This window comes from Lipotes vexillifer, unplaced genomic scaffold (genome assembly GCF_000442215.2).
Source record: "Lipotes vexillifer unplaced genomic scaffold, Lipotes_vexillifer_v1.1 scaffold655, whole genome shotgun sequence".
NCBI classification, from domain to species: Eukaryota; Metazoa; Chordata; class Mammalia; order Artiodactyla; family Lipotidae; genus Lipotes; species Lipotes vexillifer.
This window is the reverse complement of record NW_006788208.1, coordinates 695,473-719,965: the sequence shown is the minus strand read 5'-3', so window position 1 is coordinate 719,965 and position 24,493 is coordinate 695,473. Positions and strand designations below refer to the sequence as shown.

The window sequence follows — 24,493 nt, the reverse complement described above, 5'->3', positions numbered from 1 at the left end:
GTTTTTAAATTCTCAGTGTTTCTTATGTTGGGTTTAGTCTGAGGTTTGAGGATATTTTGGGGGCATATTCAAAGACAGAATATATATATATATATATATATATATATATATGTATGTATATATGTATAAATATTTGTCGCATTAAGGATTTGGACCACCAGTCACATGGCACCAAAACCAATACATGAATTCAATTCAAACTTAAATTTTCTCCTTAACGTTTTTTCTGCCAAATATCCCATCAAAACAAAGAGTTAAATATTGTTGTAGCTGGTGCGTGTTCTTTAGAATTTTTCCTTTTGGTCCACTGGTGTGTGCTTTTCATCTGGTTGAAATCCTTCATTCACCTTTTGGAATGTTGACTCAGGGACTGGTTCATTGCCTTTGCCCTCTGGAAGTTCCATATTGTTTTTTCTGTAATATTTCTTGTATGCTACATAGACTAGAAAACAATACACAGCAGGTTAAGCAAATTTCATAATAATAGGCTGCAAACTTACTTTGGACAGTAATTATAATCTATGTCTCAAAAAGCAGTTGGCATTTTCTGTGGGCTGTAGGCTACTTAGAGAGCGTGATCACCATTCTTAGCTCCATGATCGCTCATGGTAAGAGGGGTGACTGCACTTTAGAAGGACCTAGCACACAGTTAAGGGCTATCTGCTCACCTGATTTCTGCAGGCATCAGCCCTGTAGGTGGCACTCACCAATAACAACAACAGCAAACGTTTATTCTGTCCCTACTGTCTCCCAGTTATGCACTAGTCCTCAGTAATATGCTACAAGCTAAGGGGCATTGGTCTACTGGTCTGTGTTGAAGGACTTGAGCTGGAATAACTGTCTCTCCCAGCCTTCGCTATCTCTTTCCTACAATGGGAGAGCCTTGGCTGATGGGTGATCAGCCTTCCTTTCTTCCATGAAGCTGCTAGTCTCTGGTGGCAGTCATTTCTCAGCATATTTTTGAGGTCAGCTCACACCTGGACAGACTGGCCTGCAGTTGATGTGTGTATGCGTGTGCTAAATGCACACGTAGGAAGCAGTGGAGAGGAACGGTATTACCAAGCCCATGTGGTCGTTGTTTTGAGCCATATTTTCTAATTAAGCTTTATCTATAATAAAAGTGCTATTTTGTTATCTAAATATCTGATTCTTTTTTTCTTCTTTTTCTTTCTCATCTGGTTCCAAAGACTACAGGGGAAAAGAAAGTATTATTTATTGGCACCTTCAGTTTCCAATACCTCACACTTAAAATTGGTATAATAATACTGTCTATCTCATAGGGCAATTGTGAGATAAAATGGTAAAGGGCCTAGCACAGCCCTGCGAGAGTAGTAAGTGCTCAGTAAACAGTAACTCTTGTGATGATACACAGCTGAGAGAGACAATAGCCTGCTTCCAAGGTCTTAATATGTCAAGGTCAGTATCCCCTTGGTTGGTCTCTGCCCTTCTACTAATATTTTAGTTTTGAAGCCACTGAGCTATTGACTCTATTGAATTGAGCTTGCGGTTAATTACAATATCCCAACACTTTTATTATAAACTGTTTTGAGCCGGGAATCCCTCAACTTATCACTGATTTTATTTAACCAAACTATTTATTTCCCTCCCTTCCTTCTTCCCTCCCTTCTTTCCTTTCCTTGTCCCCCAAAGTATTTAGACTTCTAATCCTTACACCAAAATATGTTTCCCGGCATTGCATATCCTTGTTTTCATTCTTGCTGCTAAAACTGTGGGAAAATACAAGACCAATACTATTGCCCACTTTTCCATTATTCCTTCAGCTTATCTACTAATCCCTTTTGAATTAGTTATTTAACTAGTAAATCTATGTAATTGTCCTATCACCAATCCACTTTCTCTGGTTTGGCTAGTAGACACCACTAGTATTATTTGGGAAAATCCCACAGTGTACCAAACTTGGTACATCTCCATCATACAGGTAAACAAGGTAATTAGGCCATGGAGCCCTCCCTCCTGTGCCAGTGATACGTCAGTGGAATGTTTCTAATGGGCCCAGGGGGTCCTGTACTGGAAAGGACAGCTCTGCTTCAAGAATGACATTCAAGATAATAGCACAGAGAGTGATTAACTCCTATGGGCCAGTTAAACATCTGCTGGAGCTAAGTGAAAAACCAAACCTCAACCTATACAAAACTGTACCTGTGGTCATTGTATCACTTAAGAGTCACATTATTTTTTCATTCACTTTCACTATACAATCCTCATTAAAATGCCACTAAGCTTTAAGAGGAAGTTTCTTTATTAAACCAACCCCCCCCAAAAAAATTCCCAGAATTTGAAAATAAAGGTCAAATATGACCAGTCCTTAGAAAACAAAATATAAAGAAAAGTTTCAAGTAGGTGAAAGCCAGCAGGTGGCAGGGGCTAATGGATCAAAGCTATATGCTACATTAGAGTGAAATTAAAAATCAAGTTGGCTATTCTTAGTACTTGAAATAAAGAACATGTTTGCTTCAACTATTTCAATTGTATGGTTATTATAAAAATAATATATATATATATATATATATATACACACACATCTATGCACATACATACACGTCTTCCAATATAACTTAGCCTGATAAACATCCCTTGTATACTAATTTTCTGATAAATATCCTACATATATACTAAGCATATCAAGATGATGATTTGAGAAAAATGACCAGTTCAGGGTTCCTGGAAGCAGGTAGGAAGGCACACTATAAAATGGTCCTAACAGGTTAATATGCTCCTTAATTACTGAGAAAAAGAAAGTCAGTGGAGAGAATCAACCTCCGTTACTTTTCACTTAAAAATACCCTTTACTAGAACGTTTTGGTAAGATTATAATTTTTTTTCATCAGCAGTCGGGAAGTCGTGATAATATTATCAGTGGCCTTTCCCACCTGTTGATTTCACTGCCAGAAAAAGGGAATTAAAAAATGCCATACTAGCAACTCCAGGATTTCTCAGAGAAGCACGTCACAATGAAATGTGATGATCAGTGTTCCTTACGTGCTAAGGATATTGCTGCCATGATGAGCTGGAAGATGCTGTAGATGAGTGGGAAGGTGAATACGAGGTTGAGCTCCGCAGGAGTGAAGGAGAGCTGGACGATGGTGGAGCACAGCTGTGTATTCTGCATCCCTGTTTCCAAGGCAACTGTTCGGCACCTGAAAGAAATGTTCCGAGAACCTATGTTTTCATTGGTTTGTTTGGGGTGTACTTGTTTTGCTTTGTTATTGTATAGCATTAAAAGCAGGTATGTATGTGTCAGCATATGGTATTTGTCTTTCTCCTTCTGACTTACTTCACGCTCTGTGACAGACGTGAAGAACCTAGGGGTAAGACAGGAATAAAGACACAGACCTACTAGAGAATGGACTTGAGGATATGGGGAGGGGGGAAGGGTGAGCTGAGACAAAGCGAGAGAGTGGCACGGACATACATAGCACAGGGAGATCTGCTCGGTGCTTTGTGACCACCTAGAGGGATGGGTTAGGGAGGGTAGGAGGGAGACGAAAGAGGGAAGAGATATGGGGATATATGTATAACTGATTCACTTTGTTATAAAGCAGAAACTAACACACCAATGTAAAGCAATTATACTCCAATAAAGATGTTTAAAAAAAAAAAAGCAGATATGAACGTAGAAAACTTACCCTTACCAAACGGGATAGCAGGGGACGGGGAGGGATAAATTAGGAGTTTGGGATTAATAGATACACAAACTATATATAAAATAGGTGAAGAGCAAGGGGACCTACTGTCTAGAACAGGGAGCTATATTCAGTATCTCGTAATAACCTATAAAGGAAAAGAATCTGAAAAATAATATGCACATGTGTATAACAATCACTTTGCTGTACACTTGAATCTAACACAGCATTGTCAGTTAAGCCTCAATTTAAAAAAATATTTACTCCAGAAAAAAAGCAGATACACACATATGTATGTGTGTATACATATATCTGTTTTTAATGTATGTATTTATTCACTATATAGTTTTATTTATATTAAACAAACATGTAACTTATTAACATATTAGATAATACATTATAATATAAATAAACGTTTTATCACTTTTTCTCTACATATACATAGATAAAGTCTTGCTCTAGTCACCCTTATGATCGTTATGATAATGAGAAAATGGACATAAACCTCTACAAAAGTTAAAAAGCTTTATGTAAACAAAAGCCGCTGTTACTGTTTTCTCCTTTTCAAATTAAAAAAATTGGGGATTATAATATTTTCTTGTCCAGAGGAACAAGGAACACCAATTAGCTTATTTTGCCCTCTGAGCAGTGGCAGTATCTGTGTCATCTATTTCTATATGTGCATATATACACAGAGATTATTACATTATATATTACATTTAGTATATGGATAACATTTATTAATAAGCAATATATCCTTATTAAATATAATATTGATTAAATATTTATAAAATAAAATTATATGTCGGATAAATATATACACATTGAAAGCAGATATATATATGTATATGTGTGTGTATATATATATAATATATATATATAAAAATTAAAAAATATATCTGAAAGGAGCAGGCTCATTTATATTAATGTTCCATAAATGGCAGAGGGGGTTCATGTCACTCTTTTTAATTATGTCCTTGGTAACAGAGCAGAGCACAGAGCAGAGGCTGAGAAAACACTCAAGGTAGAGTATTTGTTATAGTTGTTTTATTGTTAAATTGGTTTTGTTCTTCTGGTTAAATCTTGATCAAAAATCTGCAAGGTGGGCATTACTGGCCCCATCTACAGATGAGAAAATCAAAGGAAGAGTAAGTGCCTGGCGTGGGGTTCCACCGTGGGTGAGTGGTGGGTCAGCCTTACTCACATCACACCCTTTCCCTTGTCCAGTACCTCCCACCTTGTCCCTGACCTCATACACGTACCAGCTCCGACACCTGCTTTTCTCTCTGCCTATTGATTCCGATGCGCTAGTCAGAGAGGAAAGCCCATACATGCTAAAACAAGTTCTAATATCCAGCACTTTGTGGATCATGAGTGTGTCCTGTTTCTGGCCTGAGGAACCCTTGTGGATCACAAGGCCAACCCGGGTGCTTTGGTTGAAGTCACTTTGCTTGGAGAATAAGGACTCGTGACAATGGAAGAGGCCAACTTGCACCTAGGGGGAATGGTCCAGGAGGATCTGAACAAAAACAGAGGCAGTCAGTGTTTTCTTTCTGGGGGACTTGCATAATTTAGGGATGAATGAGTCTGTACAGAATGGTGTGTTCAGAAATAGGGTAATGTTATTACAGGTGAGAAAATTTGAATCTGCATCGGTATGTACAGCTGTTGTAGGTTGAATTGTATTTTCCCAAATGCATATATGCCGAAGTCCTAACCCTCAGTACCTCAGATTGTGCCCTTGTTTGGAAATAGGGTCACTAAAGATACAATTAGTTAAGGCAAGGTGATTCAGATGCACCCTAATTCAATATGACTGGTGTCCTTATAAAAAGGGTAAGTTTGGACACAGAGACATGCACAGAAGGAAGGCAATTGTGGAGAGAAATAGCTAGAAGATGGTCATCTACCAGCCACGGAGAGAGGCCTGGAACGGATCCCCTTTATCCCTCAGAAAGGGCCAATCCTGCTGACATTGATTTTGGACATCTAGCCTCCAGAACTGGGAGACACATTTCTGTTGTTTAAGCCACTGTTTGTGGTGCTTTGTTACAGCAGCCCTAGCAAACAAATACAACAGCTATTACAGAAGAAGATTCCTAGTCTGATTTACCAAAACACCATACCTGTGCCAGGACTGACCAGCTATTCTGGCCAGCAAAAACCCTAGGGAGTAACCGGCCAAGGGAAATAGGGTTCCTATAACCCAGAGTTTGGGCTCAATGATCCAGGCACTCTGGTACAGTACTCCTCCGACCACAGCTATGAGCACAATAAGCAAGGTGCCTGTGACGGACCCAACCTGCAAGAAAGACACAAGCAGATGCAGCAATCGTGAGGCAATGCAAATCCAAATATTCTTGTCAGAGAAGAAGCCTAAGCATCTCTTTCTCTCTGGGAAAGTGAGAATAAGTGACCTTTCTGTGTAACCCTTGCCCGACGGCCACAGTAGACCCACCAGAAATGCTGGGGCTTTTCCCACGGTTTAATCTTTAAGAAGATTAACAGGACCAATTGAGAGTCCGTACTCAGCCTGAAGATGTTCTAGTTGCAAATTATCCTTGTCAGAGAGGAAGAAAACCCACTCCAATAAGAGCTAGAAGAGCTGGCTTCCAGATTCAAGTCCTCCTGCCTGCCTGCCTTCCTTAGGTCAATCATGAAACCTCTCTGAGTCTTAGATGTCTCATCTGTAATTGAGGATGAAATCTTACCTGAGTCACATTTTATGATTGTTACGATAATGAGAAAATGGAGATAAAATTCTATAAAAGTTAAAAAGGCATGGACAAACAAAACACTGTTATTGCTTTCTCCTCTTCACATTAAAAAAAAATCGGGGATGTTAACATTTCTTTTTCTGGTCCAGAGAAACAGAGGACACCAAGTGGCTTATTGTGCCCCCATGAGAAGTGGAATCTATCCATGTCTGTATTTGTCTATATCATCTATATTGTCTATCTCCATCAGGTGGCTAGAATATAGTTGGTAAAATGGAATGAATTGTTGCTAATTATGTATATCATCATTTCTCTATATAGTTATATATTATTATTTTTATGTATATATAAATGTGTATATAAAATCTACCAATTGCCAGGCACAGAACTGGCCATACAGATACAGGGATAAGAAAGGTACGATTTCTTTTCTAAGACAGCTGTCTAGCTATATTTTATAATACAAACCCACATAACAGAGATAAAAGCAAAGTGCTGTCGGTGTACAGCGTAGAATAAAACCAAGAGGTAAAGTTTGAATTGGGAATCTCAAAGCGTGGATAGAAACTTGCCCTGTGGTTGTGGTAAGACAATTCCTGTCTTACCCCTAGGTTCAAGGGTGTTCTAGAAGAGTGGGCTGCATGTCTAATAACTTTAAGACCCTCTAGAAGGGGCTTTATAATACAGTGAGATAAACCAGTTCAGTAGATGGAGAGACCCATCGCTGCAGTGCACACTCTGGGGCACTTGACCATGCTGCCTGTGGCATGGGACACTTACCTTAAGTATGATCTTGGCTTTATCGGGCCATCTGTGATTAACAAACATTCCAGCGGAGACAGGAGCAACAAGAGCCACCAAAGATATACCTAAAGGTGACGGAGGGCAATTTGATCAACAGAATACAGCACAGGAAAGAGGAAAACAAGAGTAAGCGGCCCCCAAAAACGTTTAGGAGGTAGATCAGGCTCCCTTCCTGAATACACTAAATAATTTAAAAAACAACCCACCCTCCAAACTCTACTTCTTTACCTACTCCAGTAAATAATTCAGTATTTCTGGTGGAAAATTGATAGTATTGATGATATAAGTCCTTTCCCGAAATCCTGGATTAATTTTCTTTAGAGTTCTTTATACTGCCAATCAATATCTTTTAGTCTCAATTTGTCAGAATCTTGGCTTATGTGGCCTTGGGATCTTGATATCCTAGGAAAAATACCTTTTCAAAGTATGTGTATGTGTGTGTTTGTGTGTGTGTGTGTGTGTGTATTCTTGGGGTGTACAAAGATGATATTTAACATCTGTCTGTTACTTCCCAGTAGTAGAAATAAAAGAAAAAAGTTCAGAATTCTCCAGGCATTCTGTGGCTAATGACTTCCGGTTAAGACTGACTTGGGTGATTCAAATCTGCAGCAGAGAAGTGAAAGAATAGGTTGAAAAAGCATGCTTTAAATTTTCCATGAGCTAATATATTTGTCGACCTCTCAAGTAATTATAATTCTTTGCAGGAATGTGCTCACCCAGCCAGATAAAAGAGTCATACTTCAGTTTCTCTGTGTTAAATTTACTGCTGTTCTTGTGACATGTGGTTTGTTTCTCCATGTTATTTAACACTCATTTGTCCGATGGCTGCTTTTATATAATATGGCACCAAACAACTTCTAACTTCTCACAGGCTGTTTCTTTTTCAAGCATCCTTTTAAAGTAGTAGGAGAAAGTGGAATTGAATAATGAAATTCTGAGAGTGGATGTTGTTTGGTATTGGAGTAGATTGAACTAGGACTGGGAAACGGATTCTAGATTCCAGGGCTGTAAATATCAATTTAAAATGAATATAATAGTGATGAAAACATAATGTCTTTGTAGCCTTCTGGCCCTCCTGGGGATATAAGGGTCTGCAATTACTTTTTTCCAGAAATTACTCAATGGGATTAAGTAATAGCTAAGGGTACCAAGAGCAGGAAAAGAAAAAAAAAAAATTTAGGGATGAAAGAGTAAGGAGAAAATGGAATAAAGGAAATGAAAAAGGTCACTGATGGATGTACTGATCAGAGCCCTCAGAAAAATCCCCTTTGGGCATCCTTACACCCTGCTACTTTGGGAGGAGACTTCCTCCTCTGGGTGTCCAGACTATTCCCTAAATGGATGTTTGTAGGCCTTAAAGGGAAAGCTGTCTTGACGCAAACTGGTTGCACTACGGTCGCTTAAATCTGCGTGCCAATACTGTGATTGGAGTGTGAGTGTGGTTAGGTTTTGGTAATGTATTTGTCATGTGTTGGGTCTGTGCAAAGGCAGCCCAGCCCGTGTTCGGCCCCTCTTTGCTGAGTCTTAATCTCTTGGCGGCAGCCCAAGGCTACCAGATAAACACACAAGCAGGACCAGTGGCCCAAGATAATGGCAGAATTGCATTGCCCCTCTTGACCAGACGAGACCGGATAAAGATTTTCCGGGACTCGAAGTTGGCTGGAAAAGACACTTTTTGCCCTTCATCCCACCACTCAGAGTGTGTGACTCCCACCTGGAATTCTTTACTCTCCAGAGGCCTAGAGATTTGTGTTTCTTATTCCCCATGAGCCTGAGCTCTCTGTGGCAAATGCCTGTCCATTGAGACGAGAGAACATCGCTTACAGTTGCACTGTTCGAACCATAGCTTGGTCTGCAATCAAGGTTACACGGCAGGTACAGGAGGGAAGAAAGGGACAAAGAAAAAAGAAGAAAAGCGAGTGGGAAACAGAGTCAGGGGGTAGAACTTGGAGCCAGACAGACTCGGCGCTGAACCTTATTCGCAAACTGTGAGAACCAGGTGAATCATTTAAGCCTCCCAGCCTCAGTTTCCTCGTTTGTGAAGTGGGTAGAATTATGTCTAATGCATGGTGCTGTTGTGAGAATCAGATGGGGAAGTGGATACACGGGTTGTGGTCCTAGACATGCAGGGGATGGAAGAGGTGGCATGGGAGCTTTCTGCAGTGTTTGCAGTGGTACCAGCTATGCAAGCTGCCTCCCTCCTCCATCCAGATGTCACCATCTGAAGGGGCTCAGGGGGTGTTTATTGAATCATCAGAATGTGATGAGCACAGTATGGAAACTGGGCCCAATAGGCCGGCCAACGGAGCAGAGTGGAGAACAGGCCGAGGGTTATTTCCAGCTCCCTGGTCATCTTGGACAAATTAAACACGTACCCCGAGCCTTACTTAATTGCTTCATTGAAAAGTATCAAAAACATCTTGTGAATTAATCAGGTTGTGTGTTTTCTACATTAAAGGGTAGCAAGAAGGTAAGGTTGGAAAAAGGACAAGGACGAAATGGTGACTAAGCAGAGTTAATACTTTTGTTTTTTCAAACTCATTTTAAAACTTTTTATCTTTTCCTCTTCATTTCTCTCCCCTTCTGTTTTCTTTTTTCTTTTCTTTTTGCCGTTTATGCCTTGTAGGATGACCTTTTCCTCCTTTCAGGTACTAATAACTCACTTTCTCTTCCTTTCAAAATTTATTCACATTGAAGAAGGTGCTATCAGTCATTCACACTGTAGTTAGAATTTCCCAATATCGCCATGGGACATTTTCCAGGGGGGAATAACTATCAAGAGGAGACTATTTTAAGGCTTACATTTTTTTCTTAAACAACAAATAATATGGAGTTAAAACTCCTCATTCAGCAGACACATTCTGTGAGAGGCCTACAGCGCTGTTTTCTTTCCCTTGAAGGAAGGTGTCCTCCCAGGGAGCAGACTGAGAGTTGAACAGCATGAGGCACAGGCAGGTGGCTGTACAGGGTCACCCTAAAGCCTGCTTGCAGGAGATGACATCCGATAGGAAGGAGTTCCCTGGGGTCTGTAGAAGGACCACGTGAGGAGAAAACCCACACTGAACAAGGTGTGCCAAAAAGGACCACTTTTTTGTATGTGTGGGTAGGATGTCTAATGGCCATGGTGGGAGTAGAGTAGAGTCTGTCTGAAAATATTGCAAAACAGATTGTCGCCCATGAGTGTTCCAAAGTTTGTTCTAACTCAGTTGTGTAGACCCGAATCATGTTTTTATCACAGAAACAATTTTTCTTAGAAATGGAAGCCATCCAGTCCAGCTTCCCATGTCAACAGGAATCCTGTTTACCAACATCTTTCTGAGGTACCGTTCAGTCTGTGCTCACATGTTCCCTTCCACAGGACCCCTGCACCTCTTTGAGGCAGCCCATCAGGGAGACACTGGTCTGCAGGGTCAGCTGAAAAAGGACTATTTAGCATGTCAAGTAGCTGGCCATTGGTACTGAGGCACTAGTTCACTTACATCTCATCTTTGATGACCGTGGTTCTAGCGGATGCTTGCTTTGGGTAGACCAGGAACTATCTTGTCCTGCCCTTGACCCCAAGTTCCACCAATGACTTAATATCCCACCAATATTTGTTCTCCCAGAAACAGGAAATAAAGCCATTTGGGGCTGGGGGTGACCGTCTGGGAGCTGAGTGGAGACAAAGGTATAACTTGCACATTTGACTCCCAGGGCCTGGTACACAAGCTGGGCCAATAGGTCAACTTCTGAATCACGACGTGGTTCCCAGTGGAGGGTTATAAATAGTGTGTTTCTCATGGAACTCACTATTTATGTGTGGAGGGTTCTCATGGCCATTGCTTACCGGGTGCCCTATTTTGAAACCATAAATAGAATGCTTTTTGTATTCGTTCAATATGAGGGTTCCGGAGCGCCCTGGACCAGTTGTGCCCTGGGATAAGGGAAGGACAGAGCCTCCTGTGCATCGGCAGCCCCAGCCTCCTCAGGCCCACACGGTTGTGCACAGGGGTCCATTCCGTCAGCCCCCTCCCTGGTGATTTCAGTGGAGGACAAAACCAGTTCTCCCACGGCATCAAGCTTTGGAATTCACATTCGGCCAGTCCTCATTCAAACGCAGGCGAGACTTGTCCTGAAATCCTAACTGGGCACAAACTACTGCTGGTGTGAGAAGTAAGGTCTAGCTGGGTCTGAGCCTGGCCTGAGGATCTACCCAGGGACAAGCAGAGGGGAGGAGGGCTGGGTTAAGCAATCTGGTGGAGGAATGACTTACCTATTTTATCATAGGGAATTATGATTATCCCAGAGTCGACCCACATTTTGGTATAGATTAAGAGGCTCAGCGGCATCATCCCCAGGGCAAGCAGCGTGGAGCATGTGGTCATGCTGATGCTGAAAGGAAACGGGTAGGGTGATACAGCCACCTGGGTTTTCTACGGGAGAGGTTGTTTCATTTTTCGGTGCGTGATTAGAAAGTCCTGCCAAAGACCCTCTGCCAGCAGCACCATCGGGTCCGATGGACAGAAATACACACGTACCCTGGTCTGTGCAGGGCCACACTGGGGGCAAGATGGTGAGATCTGTATTTCGTGTCTTTCTACTTTGTCTTGTGCCACCCCTCCCTCTCCATTGGTTCTCAGGGATCAGAGAAGATATTTTGTGACTGTATAAACTCATTGTTAAACCAGGTACAAGGTTCTTGGACATGCCACCCTTCGAACCTCCAATCAGAGAACAGCAAACACATTTATACCCGCCAAGACATCAGGGGCTTTGCTGTGTCTGCTCGGGGTGAGATGGGCCTCCGTGGCCCCTGGAGGATGCACGCCCAAGGGAGGAAGCCTCAATATCTTGCCTTAAAGCAGACAAATTATTCCCCTAACGCCCAAAGCTTGAGAGAAGGAGAGGAAACTGACTTCAAAAACCAAGGAAAAGGGGCTTCCCTGGTGGCGCAGTGGTTGAGAGTCCGCCTGCCGATGCAGGGGACATGGGTTCGTGCGCCGGTCCGGGAAGATCCCACATGCCGCGGAGCGGCTGGGCCCGTGAGCCGTGGCCGCTGGGCCTGCGCGTCCGGAGCCTGTGCGCCTCAACGGCAGAGGCCACAACAGTGAGAGGCCCGCGTGCCGCAAAAAAAAAAAAAACCAAGGAAAACATGCAAGCAGGCAGGGTGGGCCTGTGTTCTAGTTCTGCTAAGAAATTTAGCAGATGGTGCCCAGTAGCGCCAGGGTCTGGTAGCGCTCCTCTTGAAGCATCAGTGTTTGAGTGAGTGGACACGGGTGAACAAGTGGACTTTGGCTTTGGAGTGGAGGGCATGGAATGATGCTATTTTTAGCACTACTGCAGCGGATGGAGGAGAGGTTCTGGGTAGCGGGTCTTTTGGTCCCTGAAAAGTGCCCTGTGCATGGGGGCATATTCTCTTCCTGGGAAACAGAGCCCTTAAACGGCTGGGCCAGACACTGGCTGGCTTGGAAGCAGGCGTGGCCACGTTTATGACTATGGGTAATTTACTTGACTTCCCTTTGCCAGTTTCCTTATCTGTGAAATGAAGAAAATCATAATCATCACTACCTCATAGGCTGTGAGGACTAAGGGACCCAATGAGTCCAGTACTCAGAATAACGCAAGGCGCTCATTAAAAGCCAGTTAACTCTAACCCTATCCAGCCATTGTGTGTGTGTGTGTGTGTGTGTGTGTGTGTGTGTGTGTGTGTGTGTCTGTGTGTTGTGTTTCAGCATAATACAGAATCAGGAAGCTAGAGAGATTTTTCTGAAAGGCCCTTTCTCTAATAGCCATAGCACTGAGACTATCAGAGGAGTAAGTTCTTAAAGGAATTATGTGTGGACTTCAAGGAAATATTAAGTTATTTACAACACCTGCCTCCCCTCCGGAAGAACAACCCCAAACCACAAACCACCCTACACATTGCTAAGGAAAACAGCTGGAGGTGAGGAAGCTCGTTTCATTGCATCTTATAACTAAGCAGTTTTGGCAAAATGAAGGATGGGGTGGTGTTTATCAGGGGGCTTACCTTGCATAAGAATCATTTTTTTAAAAACCAGAATGAAGTCGCTTAAGACACGTTTAAAGGATTTAGAAAAAAATACTTGTCCTAGTAGAGCTAAAATTATATAACAATAACCAGTGCTGGGGATGTATGTAAAGCATTTCCAAGAAGTTCGATCTGTTATGGTGACACGTTAACTTAATTTAGATATGCAATAGGATGCTAAAGGCAGAGTTCCACACCAGAATAATAAGTTAATTTGTTACGAATAGTGCTTTGTCCTACTTATAAGTAAGATCCTGGAGTTTGATTTTCCCCTCTCTCTCTTCCTTTGCCATTCTCTTTTTCATCTTTTATTTAAAGAAATAAATTAGGATGGATTTAAAGTTATCCCCATAATAAAATTACTTTTATTCCAGTGCATCCAATATGCTTTCCAGAGTGGAGATGATGGGATGGGGGTGGAGAAGGGGGCAGTGTTCATTACCTGCATCACAATGAAGAGAAGGCTGACCATTTTTTGTTTTAAACCATGAGAAAAACTTTTAGAAGGAAGTCTGTTTCTCCCCTTGTTTTTCTTTCAAATTTCCTTCTGAAGGCTTCAATTCTGACTCATTGCTAAGACAACTTATGAAGTTGTGTCCTGGCTTGAGTTTGGCAAGAATGGTTTCTTAAAGGCCACGAGAAGCAACAAAACAGGAGTTGGAGAAGGGAATGGTTTAGATTTAGTGGCCACCTGGACCATGAGATGCTGCAGAGAGGCAAGAGGAAAGATGTCCAGAACCACTCAAAATGAGATGCAAACCAACTCAGATAAACGATTTTAAGGAACAATGTAGGAGAATAAATTAGCAAGGAAAAATCATTTCACATAAAAAATTTGAAGTTCTACAAAGAGCAAAGATGTCAACAATGGAAACACTATACACTGCATTTATATTGGAATAAGAGAAAACATCAGAAAAAAATCTCTTGGTTTAAATTCTTTCCTTAGTCCTATTCATTGCCAGGGAGAATTGTTCTCCTGCTTTTTTCTTTTTGGAAACAATAAATGAGAATTCAGTGAATGTTGAGGAATTTGGTGAAGTCCGTGATAAGGAATGCAAAGATTATAATCATATTAGAAATGAAACACCAAGTTTGAAAGATCAAAAGAAGTGTATACAGGTGGGGCTAGAAGGCGGAGACATGATGATTGATAGAAATAGTGTTGAACAGAGGTTAAGAGTCTGGACAGGGCTAAGTGAATAGGTCTGGATTCCAATTCTGACTCTCACGTGTACTGACTATGACCTCTGTCAAGGATAGGAGCCTTAATTTTATCATCTATTAAATGCAGAAAATAATAGTACTAACCTCAGAGGATTAGTTTGAGGATTAAAATACACCTAGAGGACTTATACTGTGAGTGGCCCCTAACAGTGTCCACTAAATGTTAGCTAGTAAATAAAAAGAAATGCTGCAGAGCAAAACAAAGCTTGGTTCCTCTGAGGGAAAATAAAGGGGAATTCAAATAGTGTTGGATTAATTCTTAGATTAGAGAGGAGCTGGACATTTGTGTCATTGAAATGGGAAGAGCTGCTTTGAATTTGTGGTAAGCCAGAGGCTCAGGGATTTCGAACAACCTAAATAACAGTGAACATAAAGTTGGAAGATGAAAAATATAACAACATTTGGCAAAAGAACAAAGGTTGTAGTAGGAAAACATAGAAACTCTTAAATCTAGAAAATAATCAAAGGGAGTGTAGACAGTGCATAGCAGTGAAGGAATTGGGGGAAACTGAAGAAAGGATGCATAGGAGGGGATTCCCCAAAGAAGTCAGAGAAAGGAAAATGGGTTCCACATATAAGCGATATCATATGATATTTGTCTTTCAGTGTCTGACTTACTTCGCTCAGTATGACAATCTCTAGAAAGGATTCAAATGAACTTATTTATGAAAAAGAATTAGAGTCATGGATGTAGAAAACAAAGTTAGGGTTACCAGGGGTTAAGGGGTTGGGGAGGGATAAATTGGGAGACTGGGACTGACATATCCACACGAGTATATATAAAATAGATAACTAATAGGGACCTACTGTGTAGTACAGGGAACTCCACTCAATACTCTGTATGGGAAGAGAATCCAAAACAAAAAAGTGGATATATGTGTATGTATAACTGATTCACTTTGCTGTACACCTTAAACTAACACAACATTGTAAATCAACTCTACTCCGACAAAAATTTAAAAAAATAAAGAAAGGAAAATCCTTGTGTGGTGTGACCGGGGCCATTGCTAAAGAAAGGAAAGATTAAAAAATGGGGAGTCTTTGGGTATACAGCAGACACAAGCGGGTGGAAGTCTCTGTGTTTGTTCCCCAAACTGTGGGCCACCAGCAAATTCACCTGAGAGCACCACCTTCATTTCTCCCTGAGACATTTTGTTCATAATGCGCCCACGGCAGAGCTAGAACAGGTGAAAATACTTGTTCACGGATCAGATTCCCACAACTTTCTAGGCTGGAGTGGTCTAAGAAGGAGCTGAAATATTACTTGCTGTATTACAATGAGCAAGGATTCCATTAGTAAGGTCTGCTTTTTTTGCTATTTGTGCGTGCGTGTGTGTGTGTGTGTGTGTGTGTGTGTGTGTGTGTGTGTTTAAGTCACCAGAGACTGCAGAATGCAATGGTTTCCCAGGTTTGGGAAGAGATGACAGCGTGAAGGGGAGATGATTTGGTTTCTCCCAGGAACCACATCCAGGAAGTTAAAGCCAGATGGAGTTGTTTTGCCGGTGTTATATGGTATCTGCTCAACTAGTGCAGATACCTGTTGGTATAAACAGTCATATCTTGGCTGCCATTGCTAGAGTTCAAGTGGAAATGGAGAAGGTAAAGTTCCAAGAGGACAGAATCGGAAATATAAGGGGTAGATAGAATTGTATCTACATAAATGATCATCTACTGCTCACTCCAGAAGAATAAAAAGTGTTGGAAAACTGTTTCCCAGTAGCTGAGGTGTCACTTTCTTAATTTGCTCTGAAGAAATATTTCAACAGTTTTTCCTCTAACATATGCAATGCATAATGTCATCATCTTCCTAGAGGCATAATTTAACGTCCTTTCAGTGATCATGGGTTATCATTATTACTTGTTCCACTAAAATGTGGTGATGTCTTCTGGGTGATATGCCTACAGAGCTGTTTGTCCCTAAAATAGTGATGCAGAGCTGCTGTGCTTTCTGAGTTATCTTCTTTGCTTTGGAGGCATTTTGATCTTTTCATTTGCAGTCAGGCTTTTGGGGCCACTGGCTGCTGTGAGACATAGGCCTGCCCCTTCTAACAACTTGCTCCACCCTACTTCTTGTTTTGCATCCTCTGTGCTGGGAAAAAGTTTTAGGGCTTTACAATTGGGAGAGTAAGTGGGTCCTGTGTGAGGAACGTCTATGAGATGAAGAATGATTTACTTTGGGTGTGCAGAGGCTTTCACTGGGTCTTGTTTGAGTTCCGGATAGGTGAAGTTGCTAGAGAGGTGATGACCGCACTGGATGTGTGCTGGTGTTGTTTACAAGACAAGGGAGATCTGTGGAGTGCACACTTTCTAGAATGAAAATTAACAATTTTCAATGCCACGTGTCCCATTAGAGGACTTGCTGAAGGATTCATCTATACTGATTCAGCTGGGGGTTTTCCACCAAGGTTTCAAATTCTAATTCTGGTTCTTACGTCTTACAGGAGTTGTTATGCGAGGGAGATAAGATTACATAATCATCTCCTGTTTCCAGAGAAATAAGATTTCCTTAAAACCACAGGAAAGTGTAACTTAGAGTTTTTAGGTTAGGTTTTTACAGTTTCAGCCCCCAGAAGGGAATCTGCCCCAGTAGCTGCTCAACTCAGCATCACACACACTTTTCTGTCTTACAGAATGATGACACGTGTGGCATTTCGTGGAGGCACAAGACTCTTCTGTTTTGTTAAAAAGTTACAAATATTATGTAAAGGCTGTTTGGTGGCAAAGTCCTGTATTCAATTCAGTTCACTCCCCTCAACTTGCCTGTAGAATTCTCACCTCTGTGCCTTCACCTAGGTCACACCAAGTTGAAATCTAACAAGGCCTTATCACTATAGAGGGTGGTTCGCAGATTAACTAAACCTGATGTGCACTCGCCATCCTTTGCTCCTTTTTTTCCTTAGGAAAAAAATCTGTTGCAAGGAAGAGATGGTATTTCCTTATGGGAGAGAGATGTCACGTGAAGGTATATCGTTTGTATGGCTTTTCTAAAGCTTCTGGAGACATCCTCACCAGCCGGTCTCAGGTGACAGGCTTCCAGTTGCCCACTAGGCACTGGATCAACCTGGAATCCAGTCTGACATTCTGCTCTGGTTACATTTCTACACATGAGCTTCTTGCTTCTGAGTGTTATAACATGATGCACAGAGCCCATTGCCTACCGTACAGTATTTAATAAGCACTCGTTACACTGACACCTGGCAGGTTTGCAGAAAGGCATACCTTTCACAGGAAATGAGGAATGGTGAGGGAAGGCAAAAGACATTTGTCTGTTCAACTTGCAGCATTAAAATTCTTGGTGTCCTTGCATTACTGCTTTGTCTTATTCCTATTAGTTTTTTTTTTTTTTTTTTTCCAATGCTAGTTCAGACTCTGGCACAGGATGAATTGGGCAAGCATTGCAATTTAGATTTACTCTGTGGGAAGCAGAGAAACCATTTTCTGTTTATTTTACAAGAAGGTAAGCATAATTTTTAAAAAGCTGTTGTAGTGGTTTTCCTTTTTCTTTTTTTTTGTTTAAAGCCAGTAGAAGTGAAGCAAAGGTACAAAATCTTTCTTACACCTTTTATAGCAAGAAAAAGCTTGTGCAAAAAACTGCCTGTGCTTGGCCATTGTCTCATCCTCGGGTCTCACTTGTAATGAACAACTTAGTTTCACGATTGCATTCAAAGCTCCTGATCACCACAAAGAAAGTGTTTTTTGTCTTTCCTTTTTTCTGATACCAACAAGGAAAACTTTCTCAGCTGCAGCTTGTGGCTTGGAAAGGATTTCTTTTTTGAAAAACTTACTCTTTTCCCAAAGAGAAACAGCAATTATACAACTCCTTGTTAACTGCGTTAGATTTTAAAACACAAACACAAAATAGAACCCCTAAATTCGCAGAGCTAAGCAGCTGCATAGGAAGGCGAGCCAAGGCATTTCGTCTCCTGTTTCAATTCTGAGTTGGACCCTAAATCAATGGCAGATCAGACGGGCATTCACAACGCCATAGGCCTCTGAGAAGATTAATTCAATGTGATTGCGATACTGGGAGGTTTAGATATCTTACCTCAGGTCCATGTCGCCATCAGCCCAATAGGCCAAGATGTTGGAGGTGGTTCCTCCTGGACAGCATCCCATGATGAGCACCACTACAGCTTGGATGGGGAGGATGTCAAAGGTCACTGAGAGGATGAATCCTGTGAGGGGCATGATTCCAAACTGACAGAGGAAGCCAACACATATGCCCCATGGCCGCTTTATGTGCCCTAGGAATTTCTTGATTTCCACATTGCATCCCATGGAGAACATCACCAGAGACAACAGGATGGTTAAGACCGTGCTCAGGACCACACTTAGAGTGGTGTTGAAATCATCCTCTGGCACCACACAGGACGCGCCATCGCAAACTGTTGCACTGGCCAAACAGACCGTTGAATTATTCATTGCTGGCTTTTCTGCTCAAATTCTCACAGAGGAAGTCCACAGAAGTGCTCGTCCTCTACTCCTCACTAGATGAGTACTGTCTACTCCAACTGCGTCAAACTTTTAAACCCTTTTTAAACATATGTCACCTGGTGTCTCCTTCAAAAGCCACCTCAGAGAGGCAATAAAAAACAATAAATGCTAGTATGTCAGTTTCGAGAGGTAACCTTACAACACAGCACAAATTATGAATCATAAAAGTCCTGCCAAATTATTGGTCCAGACAGAGAATTCTAATTAATCATTTATTGACATGATAATGAACTGTGCCATATAAAAAGAGCTGTGTTAATGTTTAATGCTGGGAATCTTTGTTCAATAATCTCAGTTAAATGACGCTTAGAATCAACTCAGACTATTACAGAACATTGTAGGGGTTAAGCCACAGGAAAGCATCTCCTGGCAGTGGGGGCGATTGGGTCCTGAGAAGTCCAGTGCCTTGTGACAAATCAAATTGCCGATTAGTATCAGACTCTGAGCTGGAGCCCAGACCATCAATTTCCTCCCCTACTAGTTTTCCTACTGTATTATTCTGTCTGTGTGTATTGGTCTATAGTGTGCATCAAGAATATTTACGTTTGAGAAACTTGTAGGGTTTTCATGCAAACCTATGGGAGAGTAGCATTCAGGAGGGTAGGATGTTTTCTGTTCTGTCTGGTGGGAAGGCGGCCAGGAAAGCCCCCGTCAGTTACTTACACACACAATTATGTATGTGTTGCCATGGTAACAAAGTGCTGCATAGCAAGAGACAATACTATTATTTGGAGGGATGAACCTCAGAGGATTAGGTCAAAGTGATGGGAGCTCTTTGTGCTTGACGTCAGGAATGGAAATTAGAAAATTTGGGGGGGCGGGGAATCTGAGGTTCCAAGGGAGGTTGATTTCTGTGCATGTCAAGTGGTCAAACGTATTATGTCCTCAGCATATAGGGAAAGCTGTCCTCAGCATATAGGGAAGATAAAAAAGAAGTAGAAGAGAGATTCTTCCTATTCTTAGGAGTTTATAATCCAATTTTTGGGTCAGGATGCGGCATAAGAATAAAATTGAATATTTGGATCATGATTCACAATTTATAGGACAAATTCTAATTTATTATTCAATTTAATCACCTTAAATAGGGTTAGCATCCCCATTTTACAGATGAGGACTTGAGAGTCTAGGAAATGAAGCGCTCTATTCAAGGTTACCCAGCAGATAACTGGAAATACTGGAACTCAGTTTGGCTTGGAGGCGATTGAGAGAAATACCTTAGAAAGGAGCTGCTCCAAACTCAGCGTGCTCACAACTCCCGGGTGGGTCTTGTTAAAAGGCAGACTCTGAATCTGGAAGTCTGGGGTGGGCCTCACGCGTCCGCGTTTCTGACAAGCTCACACGTCACGGTGATGATGCTGACCCAGGGACCACACTGGTCTCAGGATACTGACATCAGGGTGACCCTAACTGCACCCAAGCTGGTAAAAATTGAATTTACTGGTCGCTTACTTACTGAAGAACTTACTGAAAACAGCCTTTACAGAGCAACTTGATGCGCGAAATTAAACTTTTCCGTAACTTGAATGAACATGAGCTATGGGCAGCAGGGGGGCCACCAAGCAAAGGCGCCAATTGAGCCAGAAGCCTCAGCCCCTGGGGTCCCTGACGATGGCCTCTTCATCTTGGATTGAGCTGCTGGGAAAACCTTGAGCCCCGTCCTCAAAGGGTGACAGTGACTCACGCTCACTGCTGGTGCAGCCCCCTGTCCCAGGAGCGCTCTTCATCAGCTACCTTCCCCGCATGGGTGGGCAGCCATCAGCTCTGCCTGGCTGCTTGCTAGGTCCTGGAGATCCTCTGTCTCTCCCATCACCCTTCTCACTCCCACAGCTAAATGATTAGCTAGCTCATTACCGTCAGGGCTCCCTTGCCACTCCTAGGCGTGGAGTGACTTGGCCCTGCCCTGCTGGCTGGCTCCAAGCATCTCCTGATCTCTGGCCCACTTCTCGGCTCAGGAGCCAGCCAGCCAAGGGCGCATGAGCTGAACGCGCCCCCTGCCGCTGCACCTTGGCAACCTGCTGTGCTGGCTCTTCTCCAGCCAAGCTGGGGGGTGGTGAGGGGCATCCTGGTGCAGAGCTGCAGAATCATGCACTTGACACATACATACCCAGGGTCCGTCAGCTTTCCAAGCAGCTGCCCTCCTCTGACCTCCAGCACCACCTGAGAGTCTGAAAGCTAGCCCAGGCCCTGCCAGCAAACAGCCTCTTTTACTTCACTGGGTCTGGTCTGGAAAGGGAAATTGGGGTCCTGTCGGGTGGGGTGAAGGATTAGGATTTTTCCCGGGAGGGGCTTCATGTTCTGGCCATGCCTGGAGTTGCCACGTGAAAGCCTACTGAGCCTCCGGTCCCGCAGGAGAGAAAGTGAAGGGAGAGAGATGGGGTAGGATCAGAACAAAGCTCTGCTCAAATTTCAGACGACTTGCTAAGGAGATTTGAGGCTCCCAGGGGCAGAATGCTTTGCATATAGACAACTTGCAAATGAGCAGTCTGTTTGACTAGACAGAGTGCTACAGTTCTGGTTAAAACAAATGTGCCAATGCATTTCTAATTTTCACATTGTTTTTGCATAAATTTGCACATTAAGGCTCGAGAGGCCTTCTATTCAAGTATCGGAGAGATTCACAATTAATTAATACCCTGAACTTCAGCTGCATTCAAATTCAGGCATCAGACCAGGATGAATAGGAAAGATCTAAATATGAAAAAAAAATCATTTGCTTTCATTACGACACAGAATCGGGGAACAGATGCACACCTGAGTGGGCCGTCAGGAGGCTGGGGCTTGATTTCCACTGTCATCTTTTTCAATCTTTTCTGCTCAGTTTCTTCATGCCCTGGGCTCAGCTATAGGCAGTCTTCAAGAAACCAGCAGCAGATTTCTGTTCCTAGCTCCCTGGGTGGAGAAACCAAGGGTTGTGAGTCAACTCGACAGCTCAGGCTTGCCTCTGGTTCTGGTGTATCGCTCTGGAGAAATGAGGATTTAATAGCTTTTCAAGGTGTTTGCTCTGAAGTTCATATGATAAAAGATGAGCTTTCTATTTTCTGTTGTGTTTCATCAGGGATGGCTCTCTTCAGACCAACAGTCTTTGGGGACTTGAGAGATTCCGGAGAACTGTTCTCTCTGACTGAAATGAACTTCCTCTCTCCTTTCTCCCATCCTTTTGTGGAACCTGCAAGTCCACAATTAGACTTATTATTTGGAGTCTCCAAGGACGCTCTTTGAGGCAAAAATGCCCTGGGGAAAATAGCCTATGAATGACTAGCTGTCCACGCATCTGAGTTGCATTAAAGGAAAAAAACAGCAAAGTATTGGTGAGAAGAAGTAGCATGAAGGGTTTAGAATTTACTGAATGTGAAAAGCCCTGGACTTGGAATCGGAAGATCTGAGTTCTAGGTCTCCTTCTGTGGGAAACACTGGGCTGACTCTTAAGGCTTTTATGAATGAATGTGAAACCTTATTAAAAGTCTGGAGGAGGTGCAACCATTTTCAAAAACGATTAAAGCTAAATTATACACATGGGCTCTGACCCAGTCATTCCAGTCCCAGGTAAAGACCTAAACAGATGCATAAATTGAGTTCCTTGAAAGACGGGAACTAGAATGTTCATGGTAGCCCTATTCATAATAGCTCCAAACTGGAAACTATTCAAAAGTCCATCAGGAGTAGAATGGGTACATAAACTGTGATCTATTCACACAATGTAATTTTATACATCAGTTAGGATGGATGATCTACCATGACAAGGTTAATGTTGAGTGAAAGAGACCAGACTCACCAGAACCCATACAAAAACAGGCAGCGCTAATCTATGGTGTTAGAGGTCGGGATGGTATTACACTTGGATGCAGGAGAAAAGAGACTGAAGAGGTCAGAAGTATGCCATACTTCAATAGGACGTTAAAAATAACAATGCTTCTGTCCTGGTAGGAACAGCCTGGGAGGAGATAATACGTCCTGTCCTAGGGAAGTCAAGTGGCAGAAGATAACAGTAGACTTGAGATGATTTCTTGTGAGAATAAAGCAGGGGGTATACGTGGGGGATTTGGGGAGGATCAAGATTAGGAGGGAGGTTGGGAGATGGATATTTTGCTTTTACCATTTAGCAAGGATTGGTTCTATTAACCATCCTCTGGTTACTAACTAACTAAGTATGGCTTAGTAACTTTGTGGTGATCAATTAAACATTTTCTAAATGTCTAAAAACATGAATCTCTGTGAATCTTTAATAAAGTACTTTTGGGTTAATCAATTCTAGATAAACCTCCAAGCAAATCCTCTTTATAGAAGGCAATGCTTCTGTCCTTTTTGCTTCCTCAGTGACCCATAATATTAAAAAAAAAATTATTTGATTGAAGTTTAGTTGATTTACAATGTTGTGTTAGTTTTCGGTGTACAGCACAGTGATTCAGTTATACACACACACATATACATATTTTTCAGATTCTTTTTTGTTATAGGTTATTGCAAAATATTGAGTAGAGTTCCCTGTGCTATACAGTGAGTCCTTGTTTGTTATCTATTTTGTATATAGTGGTGCATGTATGTCTTAATCCCAAACTCCTAATTTATCCCTCCCCCACCCCCTTTCCCCTTTGGTAACCATAAGTTTGTTTTCTGGGTCACGTCCTCTCTTATTAGGAGGATGACCATCGCTATTTCTTGAGTATGCTTTTTAGTTTTTAATGGTTCAAACCTGCAAACATTTTTATACAAATACAGCTAATCACACACTGCAACCCACACAATGATTTCAAAGTGGTACTAAACTTGAAAGTTGACACTATCTTTAAAAAAAATGGAGAACTTGTGTTCCTACCTGAGCCAGATTCTCTGAGAATCTTCAGCCATGTGATCACATCATCAAGAGCTGGTGGAAACGTAGATGCGTAATTTCAAGGAATGGTTTCATAATCTCAGCTCTTCAATCATTTACTCTCTGTAAATTTTTATATCATAAATAGATTAAGTGAAATTTGGCTTCTTAGAGAAGGTCACCAGGGTCTTAAATTATTCAGTTATCATCTGTCAAGTTTGGAACAGTAAGGTCATGACATTGTAACATAGAATAATAGTCTATCTCCTTGTAAGGAAGGTATTATCACCCCCAATTTACAGATGAAGTAACTGAGGCTCAGAGGAAGTAAGCCTTCCTTATGCTCAGATCACACAAGCAGATGTGGAAGACCTGGGAGTATCAGCTCCTTTTTTTTTAATAGATCTTTATTGGAGTGTAATTGCTTCACAGTACTGTGTTAGTTTCCGTTGTACGCCAAAGTGAATCAGCCATATGCATGCACATGTCCCCATATCACCTCCCTCTTGCGTCTCCCTCCCACCCTCCCTATCCCACCCCTCTAGGTCATCACAAAGCACCGAGCTGATTTCCCTGTGCTATGCGGCTGCTTCCCACTAGCTAACTATTTTACATTTGGTAATGTATATATGTCAACGCTACTCTCACTTCGCCCCAACTTCCCCCTCCCACCCCATGTCCTCAAGTCCATTCTCTATGTGTACATCTTTATTCCTACCCGGCAACTAGGTTCATCAGTACCATTTTTGTTTTTTTTGGTTTTTTTAGA

General features: G+C 42.1%; 1 protein-coding gene across 1 annotated transcript; it reads right to left on the bottom strand.

Annotated features, from left to right (window-relative positions):
• Positions 1 to 284: 284 nt before the first annotated feature.
• Positions 285 to 18,882, bottom strand: SLC10A2 (solute carrier family 10 member 2). The gene is made up of 6 exons (XM_007461512.1): positions 18,466 to 18,882; positions 11,418 to 11,536; positions 7,142 to 7,230; positions 5,771 to 5,946; positions 3,001 to 3,158; positions 285 to 442 (listed from the first exon to the last, which is right to left on the bottom strand). The coding sequence occupies exons 1-6, from the start codon at positions 18,840 to 18,842 to the stop codon at positions 285 to 287; spliced, it is 1,077 nt and encodes a 358-aa protein (XP_007461574.1). The 5' UTR covers positions 18,843 to 18,882.
• Between the last annotated feature and the right edge of the window lie 5,611 nt (positions 18,883 to 24,493).